Consider the following 14,591-nt stretch of genomic DNA (forward strand, 5'->3'; position numbering starts at 1 on the left):
GGAGTCACTACCGCCGGGGCCCTCACCAGGATCGCCGCCGAAACTTAGACGCTCCAGTAGGACGACCAGGCCGCCCGATCGTCTGATTGCAGCACCATGAAGAGAATTAACAACGCAAGAACTTTCTCTGCAACCCTCGATAGCATGGTACCTGCAATACCTGGTCCTACCATGAAAAGGCGACAGTAATACTGGCCATCACCCCGCTGGCTCTTTTTTAACAGGGTGTGAATGTGGTAATACCAGGTATTGCGGTACCAAAAGGAGGAATGACCATTGGCTAGACCGCGGGGTCTACCATTGGGCAATGTACATAGCCCCGCCCTGAGAGGCGGGGTATAAGAACCAATGCCATCCCAGCAGCCTTCACTTCTGTAACTTCGCTGCTGGGTACAGTTCTATATGATTAAAGCTGAATCGATATGACTCCACGTGGACTCAAGCGTATTGATTGCGTATCACAGTGTTTGTTAAGGGCAGGCAGTTGGTGGCCAATGTAAGAAGGTTGTTAAATGTGATCATGATGCCCCCGGAAGGTAGGGAGGTAGGGAGGTGGAGGTAGTGATCGCAATGGATGCAGAAAAGGCTTTTGATCGGGTAGAATGGGACTATCTGTGGGAGATACTGGGACGGTTCGGATTCGGGCGGGGCTTTATTGACTGGGTCAGGTTACTGTATCAGGCTCCTGTGGCAAGTGTACAGACAAATAGGACAACATCGGACTATTTTAGACTGCACCGGGGGACGAGACAGGGATGCCCCCTCTCCCCATTGTTGTTTGCGCTGGCTATAGAGCCGTTGGCGATTGCTCTGAGAGCCTCAAGGGGCTGGAGTGGACTGGGCCGGGTGGGGGGGTGGAGCACTGGGTTTTGCTCTATGCGGATGACCTGCTTCTGTACGTTTCTGACCCAACAGAGGGAATGGAAGAAATCACGAGGACTCTAGGGGAATTTGGCCGGTTTTCGGGGTATAAGCTTAATATGGGAAAGAGTGAGATGTTTATGGTCCAGGTGAGGGGACAGGAGAGGCGACTGGGAGAGCTGTCGTTTAGGCTAGTAAAGGGAAGCTTTAGGTACCTTGGCATCCAAGTGGTGCGGGAATGGGACCGGCTGCATAAATTGAATCTGGCCCGGCTGGTGGATCAAATGAAAGACGATTTTCGGAGATGGGACGCGCTTCCGTGGTCTCTGGCTGGGAGGGTGCAAACGGTGAAGATGACGGTCCTCCTGAGATTCCCATTTGTATTTCAGTCTCTCCCCATCTTTATTCCGCAGTCCTTTTTTAAGCGGGTCAACAGAGTGATCACGGGGCTTCGTCTGGGCGGGCAAGATCCCGCGAGTAAGGAAGGTAATGCTTGAGCGGAGTCGGGGAGAAGGCGGGCTGGCGCTGCCAAATTTTAGGAATTATTACTGGGCGGCTAATATAGCCATGATCAGGAAGTGGGTGGTGGAGGAGGGGTTGGGATGGGCGCGTATGGAGGTGGCCTCATGCAAGGGCACCAGTTTAGGGGCGTTGGTAACTGCGCCTCTGCCGTTCCCGCCGGCACGGTACTCCACCAGTCCAGTGGTGGTGCCGGCCCTGAGAGTTTGGGGTCAGTGGAGGCGGCATGCGGGAGCATCGGTCTGGGCCCCAATCTGTGATAATCACCGGTTTGCCCCAGGGAGTATGGACGGGGGGGGTTCTAGTTATGGCGGAGAGCGGGGATTGAGTGGATGGGGGATATGTTCATAGAGGGGAGCTTTCCGAGTATAAGGGCGTTGGAGGAAAAGTTTGGGTTGGCGAGGGGAAATGAATTCAGGTATCTGCAGGTGCGGGGCTTCCTTTGTAAACAGGTGTCAACCTTCCCGCTCCTACCGCTAAGGGGGATACAGGACAGGGTAGTTTCTAGAGGGTGGGTAGGAGAAGGGAGCGTCTCAGCTTATGGGGTCGGAGGAGACGCAGACAGAGGAGCTGAAGCGCAAGGAGGAGAAAGAACTGGCAGGTAAGATAGAGGATCGTCTATGGGCAGACGCGTTGTAGAGTCAACACGTCTGCAACATGTGCCAGGCACAGCCTGATACAATTTAAGGTTGTTCATCGGGCTCACATGACAGTGGCCCGGATGAGCAGATTCTTTGGGGTGGAGGACAGGTGCGCAAAATGTGCGGGAGGACCGGCGAACCAGGTCCACATGTTTTGGACATGTCCAAAGCTTAGGGGAATTTGGCAGGGGTTTGCGGACGTCATGTCCACGGTGTTAAAAACAAGGGTGGCGCTGAGTCCAGAGGTGGCGATTTTCGGGGTCTCGGTGGGGGGGGGGGCGGGGGGGGGGGGGAGATAGTTTAGAGTAGGGGGTCAATAAGGGTGGGACCTGTACGAGAGATAAATGGCTTTTACACTATGTTTATGGTTTCATGTATATTGTTTATTTTGTTGCTGTCACTCTACCAAAAATACCTCAATAAAATGTTTATTAAAAAAATATTAATACAAATTGTGCATGGTCTATTGGAAAGAAACGATGCAGTGTACCAAATGGTCTTTTTTCATTCTGTACTTGTTTTAAACATGTAAATAAATTGTGCAAATCAAGCACAAGATCTGATAATGAACAGTAAAATTAAAATACCTGTGGTATTGGATAAGGAGTAGGATCAATCGCCTCTTCTCGACCAAAGTCAATCATTTTTCCACACTTCGCAATGTCATCTACCCACACACCTTCATACAACTGGCCTTTCTCAAAGAAGAAAAACTTTCCTGCTCCATGTTTCTTTCCATTTTTCCATATGCCTTCATAGCGATTTTCATTAGCTGAATAAATACAGGACAATTAAATTATGTAAAAAACAAATTATTTAAGGTAGCTAGTCCAACAATTTGTATCCTACAGATTTTCTTCAGTACATCTGTACAGTCTTGATACAAGCAAATTATTTGAAATATTGGCATTCGAGACAAATTGTTAATTTTGATGTGTAACTAGTTATGTTATCATTATACTTGTTCTATCCAAGGAGGATATCAATATGATCTTGGTGGAAATCAATATGAAGATCAGTCCCATCTTAAAAAAAGAGATTCAACTTCCAGTTATTAACTGAATGAATTACACCATGAGATTTCATGTTTTAAACAAACCTTTTAAGGACTAGAATTAAACAAAACAAGCGCTACTAAATTAAAACTATATTATGTAAATACTTGTACTTTAAACCCAAGGTTGCTGCAGAACAGGGCCCATTTGGTTATTACCACCCAAATGTTCCCCTTCTGTAAATGTACTTTACAGAACTATGAGGGTTCATTACTTCTCCTTGGAACAGACAAAGATGTGGCACAGTTCTCAGGAATTCACTTCAATATTCCTCAGTGTTCCCTCTATTTTCCGATGTATGGGATTTCATGGAGTCCTTCCACTAAAATCCAGGTAACCCTCCAACACCTCATGATTTGGACTCCCCAGCTCAAGCTTGGACCTCACTGCATTCTTACTACGTGGCACCAAATCAGAAACACCTGATTTCAGAGTAGCTCTCTGCTTCTAGAATTATAGAATTTGCAGTGCAGAAGGAGGCCATTTGGCCCATCGAGTCTGCAACGGCCCTTGGAAAGGGCACCCCACTTAAGCCCACCCTATCCCTGTCACCCAACAACCCCACCTAAACGTTTTGGACACCAAGGACAATTTAGCATGGCCAATCCACCTAAAGTGTACATCTTTGGACTGTGGGAGGAAACCCATGCAGACATGGGGAGAACGTGTAGACTCCGCACAGACAGTGGCCCAAGCTGGGAATGGATCCAGGGACCCAGGAGCTGTGAAGCAACAATGTTAACCACTGTGCTCCCGTGCTGCCCAATTACAGCTCATGACAGATTCCTGGTTCACAGCTCCTTACAGATTTTCTCACTGCTTGCCTCATGCTTCGAGGCTGACTCAACTACCTTTCGGTGAGAATTCAAACAGATAAAACATAAAACAAAAAAAACAACCTCCCTGCATTCTATCCTCACGGCAACATGGCACAACTGGGATATCCCAGACAGAAATTTAAACTAATTAATTTTATCTTCAAAACATTGCTTTATTCTGGGACCTACATGAATAATTTATACCTCTAATGGAACCCAATCTTACCAGACTCACTGACTCCATTACAAAGCATTTAACTCTAATGTAAATATGGACCAACTTTTGCATTGTAATTATCTTAGGGATGTTTAAGAGTTTCTCAAATCACAGGTTTTTTCCTTTCTTTACAGATGCTCCCTGATCTGCTGAATATTTCCAGCATTTTCTGTTTTTATTTCAGGTTTCCAGTATCTGCAGTATTCTTGTTCTCAACTTCACAACCCTTGCTTAAGATGCAAGAAACTTTTTTTTCCGTCCCCCTCAGTTACTTACATAGTATTTTTTTAAACATAAAGTTATGCTTGATAGATAGATTGCACTTGTGGTGAATTTCCAGGACCCAGCACCTATTCTTATGGCCTGATCCTGATTAACTTGACTGTATGTAGTACCAATACTCAGCTCAGCACACAAGTCACTCAAGCATCATACACCCAACTCTAACCCCACCACAAATATCAGCTCCTACAAGAGACAATAAAACGCTCAAATTGATCAGCCTAGTTGACGTGAAATTTTTAAAGTTGCTCAAACTGTACAAATTACTAACTGTACACATCATAGATTATCATAGAATTTACAGTGCAGAAGGAGGCCATTCGGCCCATCGAGTCTGCACCGGCTCTTGGAAAGAGCACCCTACCCAAGGTCAACACCTCCACTCTATCCCCATAACCCAGTAACCCCACCCAACACCAAGAGTAATTTTGGACACTAAGGGCAATTTATCATGACCAATCCACCTAACCCGCACATCTTTAGACTGTGGGAGGAAACCGGAGCACCCGGGGGAAACCCACGCACATACGGGGAGGATGTGCAGACTCCTCACAGACAGTGACCCAAGCCGGAATCGAACCTGGGACCCTGGAGCTGTGAAGCAATTGTGCTATCCACAATGCTACCGTGCTGCCCCTAAATTACTAGGTAAAAAATTATTCGTTGCCCTCCCATACAACTTGTGTTTTGTAAATTTCCTGCCTCCCTAATATGGGTCAGTTTGGACATTGTTGGTTTACAGGAATACGGTGAGAAACACTCCTACGATGCATTTCCCCCACACAAAGTGTCAATCTTTTTCTATCCACTGGTCATGTAACATGGGTTTTGTGTAGCATTTTAGGTATTGAATTTCTACAGTAACAGCATAAGAACGCACAAAATTCACCCATATTTAATTCAAGGATTTGTCCACAGAAAACCCTCAATACCCAAACACCATGTGAAATGTCCAACTTGAGGCCTCTACCCAGGCTCATGGCAGAAGGGCAAGCCAAGGCATACAAGGCATTTTGTGCAGGTATTTCTAAAATTATATATCCAGCTTTATTGAAATGTTTAGCCATTTTTACATTTGTAAATTTTGTCCATGTTGTTGAGATGTTGGAGCTGGTTTTTTCACAACTTCCTCATTTATGACAGACGACAGGGAGAGGACAACATACCAGCACTTATCTGATCAGCACTGCATATGAAAGCTGCACTTCTCCACGGGTGTTATTTCAGAGTTGTGTCACCTCCTGCAACCAAGTGCCAATGATAGCATTTAATTTCTGGTTGCACTCAAGAGCATTGCTGTCTTGAACGTCTTCACTCCAGTTCCTTTGAGGTTGCCAACAGAGATTTTTTTTCATAAATGTAGAGAACCCAATTTTTTTTTTCCAATTAAGGGGCAATTTAGCATGGCCAATCCATCTAACCTGCGCATCTTTGCCCAAGCAGACACGGGGAGAATGTGCAAACTCCACACAGACAGTGACCCAGGGCCGGGATTCGAACCCGGGTTCTCAGCACCGTAGGCAGCAGTGCTAACTACTGTGCCGCGTGCTGCCCCAACAGGGATGTAAGTAAGTGGATGAACAATAAAGATAATATGAAAAGGTTTATGATCCTATTAGAAAGGGAAAAAAATCAATATAAAAACCAGAACAACAGATTGGTTGAGCAATTTAGAAAGATGGATGACCAAGTTGAAATGAGGTGGAAAGAGAAATTCAAATAAAAAACACTTGCATATAGATAGCACTTTTCACAACTTTAGAATATCCAAAAGTGCTTTACAGCGAATGAGGTACTTTTGAAATGTAGTCACTGTTACATTAGAAACATGACAACCAATTTGCTCAGAGCAAAGTCCCATGAACAGTAACATGATATTGACCAGATAGTCTGTTTTAACAATGTTGGTTGAGGTATAAATATTTGTCACAATTTGAGGTATAACTATTTGCCACAACCCTTACTCTTCTTCGAATAGTGTCGCGGGACAGTTTATGTTGACCTGAGAGGGCAGACAGGATGTCGTTTTAATGTTTCATCTGAAAGAAAGCAGGACAATGTTGAAGTATCAGGGTACATGACATGCTTGAGTCTGTAATGTAGACACATACAGGACTGTGAGATGCTCTTTAAAAAAAGTGTAAAGGTGCAGAAGTATATTCCTTTAATAAAGAAAGTAACTGGTAATTTTAGAATGTCATTGGTAAAAATAGGTGAGAAACAGATTGAAATTGAAAGTGCCCAAAATAAGGACCATACGAATAATAACTGCAAGAAACCTAAAGGAAAATGTGAAAATAAGTTAGAAGGGGGAGATATGGACAACTAAGAAAGAAAGAACGTGAGGAAAAAGTATTTAAAAAACTGAAGGAACAATTAGCTTTTTATAGGTCTATCAGTCAAAATGCATTTGTTAAAAACAAGGTAGAACTGCAGAGAATCAAGGATGGTCAGTTCAACACTGTCAAAAAACGGCAAAGATACATTACTCTTTTTTATATTAGTACAGAGGTGAATCCTTAAATGGTTAGGATCGAGGTGCTGAAGGCAAAAAAAAAAGATAAATTATTTAGGCTAAGGAAGACAAAGGCAAATATCCTCCTCCTGTGCTGTACTGTTCTATGAAAGTGCCAGATCCCAACTGAGTATGCTCTCCACAATCCTGAGGAAGGCAAGAGAGGAAATTGCTAAAGCTCAGAAAGAATTACAGAATTGTTACAGCGCAGAAGGCGGCCATTTGGCCCACCGTGTCTGCGCCAGTTCTCCAAATGAGCATTACGGGGTAGTTTCCTGCCATTTCCCCTTACCCCTGCACATTGGTTCTATTCAGAGTGTGAATGGATATCAGACCACCAAAGAATGGCCAATGTAATGCTCATTTTTTGGGCAGCACGGTGGCGCAGTGGTTAGTGCTGCTGCCTCACGGCGCCGAGGTCCCAGGTTAGATCCCGACTCTGGGTCACTGTCCGTGTGGAGTTTGCACATTCTCCCAGTGTTTGCATGGGTTACGCCCCCAAAACCCAAAGATGTGACGGCTAGGTGGATTGGCCAAGCTAAATTGGCTACTAATTTTTTTAATACTCATTTTTAAATAGGGGAAAAACAAATATAGGCTGAGGGGCTGAGACCCATGCAGACACGGGGAAAATCTGCAAATTCCACCCGAACATTGCCGAGGGCTGGGATCGAACCCGGGTCCTCACCGTGGGATTTTAATTGTTTAATAGATTGCACTTATTGTTTAATAGACTGAATTGATATATAAAGGGATACAGATAGCACTGTTTTGTTGAACACAATAAATTTGACAGTCATCCAGACTTGAAACATTCGTTCCCTTTTCTCTCTACAGATTCTGTCAGACCTGCTGAGATTGCCCAGTATTTTCTGTTTTTGTTCCAGATTCCAGCATCCGCAGTAATTTGCTTTTACAATACATTTGGAGTCCAAGAAGTCAAGACTTGCTTCCTAGTTCTTATTGTATAGTCACCGTTAAAAGCTTAACACTAAATTCTTTGCTGACAATTGAAGAGCATCAGTAAAAGTTAATGAATCTTTAGGAAAATTCTCCTCCTGAATGTGTGTAGCTGCAGAGTCTCTAAAAGGGTGGAGTCATGTATTAGTAAGGAAAAACAGTGGCAGATGAATGTTGTCAAGGGTAATATCATTGTCACATTTCTTATGTACTATGTCATAATATACACCAGTATATCAACGCACGCACACACGCACACGTATACACAACCGCAGCCAATCACCAGTGAGAGCACACGCACCATTAAGACAGGGGACAGGATAGTTCCTGCTCGTTCAAGTAGCGGCCAGCTCGGAGCACTGAGCTCACAACCTGCAACACAGATATTCACCATGTGCTGAGTGCATCACCTGGTTAGGACTAGGCAAGGGTCAACAGTTGAAGCTGGTATTGCATTTACCCACAGTTCAAGTATGTTAATATAGTTAACCTTATAATAAAATAGAGTTGCACCACTTCCAGTGTTGGTGACGTGTTTGTGATCCAGAACACCCAACACATCATACTAGAAGACAGGCTGTTGAGGGTTGCAAGTATAGTAATTGGAGTAAGAGACAGGATGACTGCAAGTGCCTAAGTGAGAAGTGGTTTTGATATGTTAATGAACCATGAGTAGCTTCAATAAGAATTGCACATAAGGCAATTACAGGAGTAGTTTTGAAGTGGGTTGTTTCAGTTAAAAGGGGGATGTTTCATATAAAAGGGGGATATATAAAAGTTGGAAAAGGTGCAAGTAAAGGAAGATAGAGTAAGTTTATTTGTAAAACTTAGAGCTAGAACTTTCGAGTTTAACAATTCTGGGAAGAAAATACTTCTGAAGAAACTGGTTGAAACAATAGAGAGTTCAAAAAGAAGGAATGCATTTAAGGAAATATTGAAGCTCATGTGAGGGGTTAGCTGTTTAGATCACCGAGAAGACAGCCGGGTAGCTGCTTAGCTCTCCCAGAAGACTCTGTGAACAAGGCCTGACCTGGAGAACCAGTTGCTGTCAGCCTTTGAGGACACCCCAAGAAAAGAAGGGCACTTTGGGGTAAACATTGCTGGAATTCTATAGATTTAAAAATCTCTCAAGATTGTTTATAAACAGAAAAGGGGAAGGTTAGCTCTGAGGGTAGTTTAAGTTAAGATCGTTTGGAATGGTTTTAAAGTATCGTATAATGAGCTGGTTTAGCTCAGTGGACTAGAGAGCTGGTTTGTAATGCAGAACAAGGCCAGCAGCACAGGTTCAATTCCCGTACCAGCTTATCCAAACAGGCACTGGAATGTGGTGACGAGGGGCTTTTCACAGTAACGTCATACTTGTTATTATGTGTAAAGCCATTCCTGTGTTAAAGTGTAATTTTGTTTTTGTTCTTTTTTTTTTTTTTAATGAATGCATAATATAATATAAAATCATCACAGTTAGTCGGGGACATCATATCCAAATTTCAGAACCTTTCCTAATAATATGCAAATTGCAAAAACCATTTTGGCAGCTGTTTCAAGTTTTTCTTTTGGGATTTGGGCAGCTCGGCATTTACCATCAGCCATGCCATAACACAGGACAATGCATCATCAAGGTGTGGTGCTGTGTGGGTGTCTACGTGAGTGAATTCAGTGTAAAGAGAAGAAAGGAAATGTCCAAACACCCTCCTCTGTATGGCTTCACTGCAATAATATCTGTAATGTTGTTTGTCATTCCCCTGCCTATGATGTCGATGGCCACATCCTCCACTGTTGTCAAAGTTTGCAATGCAGTGTGTAAAGTCCTCCCGTTCTGGAGAGCCAGCTTCTCCTGCAAGAAGCGTGAAAATGGATTGGTATTTGTCTTATTAAGGAGTTTTGAAGATAAGTGAGGCAACTTACCATAGTTTGATGCTAAGAGAAAGAAACATCATCTCTGGGCATTTGACCCAAGTAATTGTGAGCACTGTCGTAGCAATGATTGTGTGTGTGAATGCAATCACAAGATGATGTGGTGATTGGTGCAGAGGCATGGGAAATGGGGATGAGTTGGATTGCTACTACTCAGTCAAAATGTGGTTTAGCAAGCTAATTTCAAGAATTAGAAATGTGGAGTAGTACTTAGCAGTTCTGGTAAGATTATTTTTTTTGCTGCACTGCAGCAAGAACCAAGCTAATTAATGCAGAAATTAATGAGCCACCAGGTGCCCAGCCACCTCTCTCCACTGCAGTTGACTAATTTTCCACAACACAGACATTCTTCTGCCTATGCTTCTAGAACAGCCATTGACCATCTGAAGGAAAAAGGACTTCCTTCTGATTCCTCACTTGCTCCATGAGTATGTTCACATTTGCGCTGATGAATCAGGGCCCTCTAGCCAAGGTAATGCAACATGCCAACTGCCTTTAGAAAGTGCACCCATCCTTTCAGGACAACAGACTTCCAAAGTAAGTTGCAGCAGGCCCACTGGATTTCTATCCCCAACATCAAGCTGTCCATAAGCAATGTGGTTAGGACCAACAGCTCCCGTGTAGTAATGGGGAGACTGGCTGTGGGAATAATGGGTAGACTATTAATTATGTGCAATTAAATGCAAAAATCAAAACATTGCTGTCGGATTTGCTGTACTCCTCTGCAAACTTCGCTAGACTGGTGTAGAGATTCCACTGCTATGAGATTTGGCATTCAAGCACATGCAGGATGTCAAATTGGGATACTTATTTGCCCGATAACCAGGAAACATTAGGGTATTCTATTAAATGTAAATGATTTTTAATTGTTTAAAAAAGTTTTATTCAGGTTTTAAACTTTCTAATATTTACAAAACATTAAAAAACAAAATAAAGTAAACCCAGCACAACCCCCCCCCCCCCCCACCCCTTCCCATTTCCGCATCCCCCAATCAACCAACCTCCCAAACAGTTGACGGCAACTAGCTTCCCGAAATGCAGAATAAACAAACCTTCATTTGCCCTCTTAGAGCAAACTTCACCTTCTCTAAATGCAGGAACTCCATTAGATCCCCCCAGCCACGCCAAGGCATAGGGTGGAGAAGCTGACCTCCGCCCCAACAGAACACGCCTGCAAGCAATCAGTGAGGCGATAGCTAAAACATCTGCCCCCGCTCCTGCCTGAAACTCTGGCAGGTCTGACACCCTGAATATGGCCCCCAAGGACCAGGCTCCAGGTCCACATGCAAGACCGCCAACATGGTGCTGAAGAACGACCTCCAAAATATCTCCAACTTCGGCCAGGACCAGAACATATGTACAAGATTAGCTTTTAAAAAAAAAAAAATTTAGAATACCCAATTATATATATATTTTTCCAATTAAGGGGCAATTTAGTGTGGCCAATCCACCTAACCTGCACATCTTTGGGTTGTGGGGGTAAAACCCACGCAGACATGGGGAGAATGTGCAAACTCCACACAGTGACCCAGGGCTGGGATTCGAACCCGGGTCCTCAGTGCCGCTGTCCCAGTGCTATCCACTGCGCCACATGCCACCCTTGTACAAGATTAGCTTGACCCTTCCCACACTGTTCACAAGTATCCCGTACCCTCTCAAACAGCTGGCTCGTCCTTGACTTTGTCAGGTGCGCCCTGTGTACCATCTTTAGCTGTATCAAACCCAGCCTCACACATGAGGTTGAGGCATTCACCCTCCACAGCACCTCGCACCACAATCCCTCCTTCAGCACCATCAATAACTCCTCCTCCCACTTCGCCTTGACCCCCCGCCCCCCCTTCAGGGACCACCTTCTCTTCTTCCAAAATCCTTCCATAAATCACCGAGACGACCCCACCCTCCAACACCAATTACCGACAATACCTCCTCCAGCCACAAGGAGGTAGGTGCTACCGGAAAGGTTGGAAATAACTTTCTCGCAACGCAAATTATTTTTAAATGGACTGATGTTTTATTTGTTGCCAAACAACTTAGGCGACACTGAAAATTGATGTTTACAACTGCATAGTCCCATTCCTTTAGATCTTAATTAATGTTGGAGAAGGGCAGCCCGGTGGCACAATGGTTAGCCTGCTGCCTCACGGTGCCGAAGTCCCAGGTTCGATCCTGGCTCTGGAGTTTTCACATTCTCCCCCACAACCCAAAGATGTGCAGGGTAGGTGGATTGGCTATGCTAAATTGCCCCTTAATTGGGAAAAAATGAATTGGGCACTCTAAATTTAAAAAAAATTAATGTTGAGGATTTCTTTTTCCCCTCTCTTTCTTTTTATTTCATAAATTTAGAGTACCCAATTAATTTTTTCCAATTAAAGGGCAATTTAACGTGGCCAATACACCGAGCCTGCACATCTTTGGGTTGTGGGGGTGAAACCCATACAAACACAGGGAGAATGTGCAAACTCCACACAGACAGTGACCCAGAGCCGGGATCGAAAACGGGGAAACAGGGCAAATGGGACCAAGTAAACAGAGAAAGCAATTCTTCCTGAACCCTTGAAGGATTAAAAAATTATCAATGTCGATGGATATGCAAATTAGAGTGAATGGAGAGTGATGGAATTAAAGGTCAAATCAGGTATGGAAAGAGAAATAAAAAGGAAAGAATGGATTGAGGAAGGAAAAGCAACAGAAAATGTGATTTTAAATTTGAATTTTCTAGAATGTTCAACAACAATTAATATTTGAAAGAATGAGACTCCACATACAATAGTTGATTTTAGGTGCTAGAGAGGTTGATTAAGTTATGATATCCTTAAAAAAGTATTTGCACTCGTGACAAGATGTAACTTTCTGTGGTATGTTTAATTCCTATCTACTGTGCAAATACAACAATTTCATGCTATTCAATGCATTTCAATGAGGCAGATAGCAAAAGTTTATTGAGGGTGCCTAATTCTTTTTTTGTCTCCAAATTAGTGTGGCCAATCTACCTACCCGTGCACATCTTTGGGTTGTGGGGGTGAGACCCACGTAGACACAGGAAAAATGTGCAAACTCCTACGGACAGTGACCCGGGACCGGGACTGAACCCAGGTCCTCAGCGCAGTGAAGCAGCAGTTCCAACCACTGCGCCACTGTGCCACCCCACAAAAGATTATTTTCATGAAGTTAAAGGCAGAGCGGTGTAATTCTGACCATAGTTTTTGGGTTTTGCCATATATACCTGCATTTGCCCCTTGTTTGAAGTTATTATGCTATTTACACTTACTATTTTGTGCCTTTATCCTCACCTTTATTTTGACGAAAAAATCTGGTCCAATTAATAATTTGATAGGTTGGTACTTTTAAGCACTAGTTCATTTACTGTAGTTAACAATAAATCTAAGCGTTAGGGTGGAGATCAACCTCTCCACCCTGTGCCCTGGCGTGGCGGGGGAACTGCTGGAATGCTTGAAAAGGTCAAATTTGAACTGAGGGGAAGGATGGAGGGATTCTACAACTCATGGGCGTTATTCATTATGCACTTTCGAGAATTGGATCACATCGAACATTTGGGTGACTGTATGTGTTAATGGTGACTATGGGTGATTCCCGATTCCTCTTTGTCATTTGTTTATGTTAACATGCGGGCTAATGTTTGGGGGTTTGGTGGGAGGATGGGATCGTTGTTATTGATATGAGGATTGACATTACATTCGTTACTGATTATTGTTTATTGTTGGGTGTAAATTTGGGAGAAAATGTGAAAAAGGAGAATAGAAAAATATTTTTAAAAAACAATAAATCTAAGCAGGTTTAATCACCCTACTTTTGTAACTCGAGAATTTACAAATATATTGTCACACATGGAATGTTTGAGAAAATTATTCATTTTTCAGGAAATAGATTGAAATGTGTGTAAATGTTATAATCCATTTTTTTCCCCCAGAAACACTTATCAAATTAGATGGATCATGAAATTCATCAATCTCTGCCATAGATCAGCTCACGTCTGCAAAACAAACAATTCAAATCAATGAATTAAAGTCATCCTTAGAAATAAATTAATCATAAAGCAAGATTCAGCCCAAACTCTGCCCAAATCTCAAGACCCAATACAAACATATACCATTTTGAATCTGTGAATATTTTATTCCAAAGGCAAATCTAAAAGGAACAGATTCCCAATAGGAGTGGCAAGATGGGAAGCACCAGAGACAGAAACAATATCCCAGGGGATAAAATAATGTAAGTCTAGAAATAAAGTTAGTGGGAGTGCAAACATAGTATCATGGGATAGCTCAATGGCATGAAGATGGAGTTAAATGGAGATTTATGGATTATGATAAAATATCAAGATGTGTTTTCTCCTGGTTTTTCTGCCATGTTTTTATTACCTCTAGTTTCAAATAATCCATGCTCTACTAACTGGCTTTCTACCTTGCACCCCTTTAAACCGGAGTTCATCCAAAACTCTGCTGCCCATGTGCTAATCCACATCAAGACCCAATCATTCCATCATCCTTGTTTGATGATCTACCTTAGCAATACTGCAATTTATAAATGATTATCTTAGTTTTTAAATTCCTCTTTGGAGACACCTTTCCCTTTGCCTGTAACCTCCTCTAGCCTTACAACCCCTCTCTCCTTCTTCAAGACTTTCCTTAAAGTTACCTTTTTAAAAATGAATAATTTTCTCAAACATTCCATGTGTGACAATATATTTGTAAAGTCTCGAGTTACAAAAGTAGGGTGATTAAACCTGCTTAGATTTATTGTCTTTTATCTATAGGAATTGGTCAGTTTGTGGGGAAAGGGGTCTAGGGTTGG

The 14,591-nt window shown here is 43.0% G+C and overlaps 1 protein-coding gene across 1 annotated transcript in view; it reads right to left on the reverse strand.

Moving 5' to 3' along the window:
- morn3 (MORN repeat containing 3) overlaps window positions 1–14,591 on the reverse strand; it is a 90,954-nt gene that overhangs the window by 37,201 nt on the left and 39,162 nt on the right. The window contains exon 4 of the mRNA XM_072495209.1: window positions 2,609–2,793. Coding sequence (XP_072351310.1) covers window positions 2,609–2,793 — 185 coding nt within the window. The remainder of the gene's footprint in view (window positions 1–2,608; window positions 2,794–14,591) is intronic.

This window comes from Scyliorhinus torazame, chromosome 1, assembly GCF_047496885.1.
Source record: "Scyliorhinus torazame isolate Kashiwa2021f chromosome 1, sScyTor2.1, whole genome shotgun sequence".
NCBI lineage: Eukaryota > Metazoa > Chordata > Chondrichthyes > Carcharhiniformes > Scyliorhinidae > Scyliorhinus > Scyliorhinus torazame.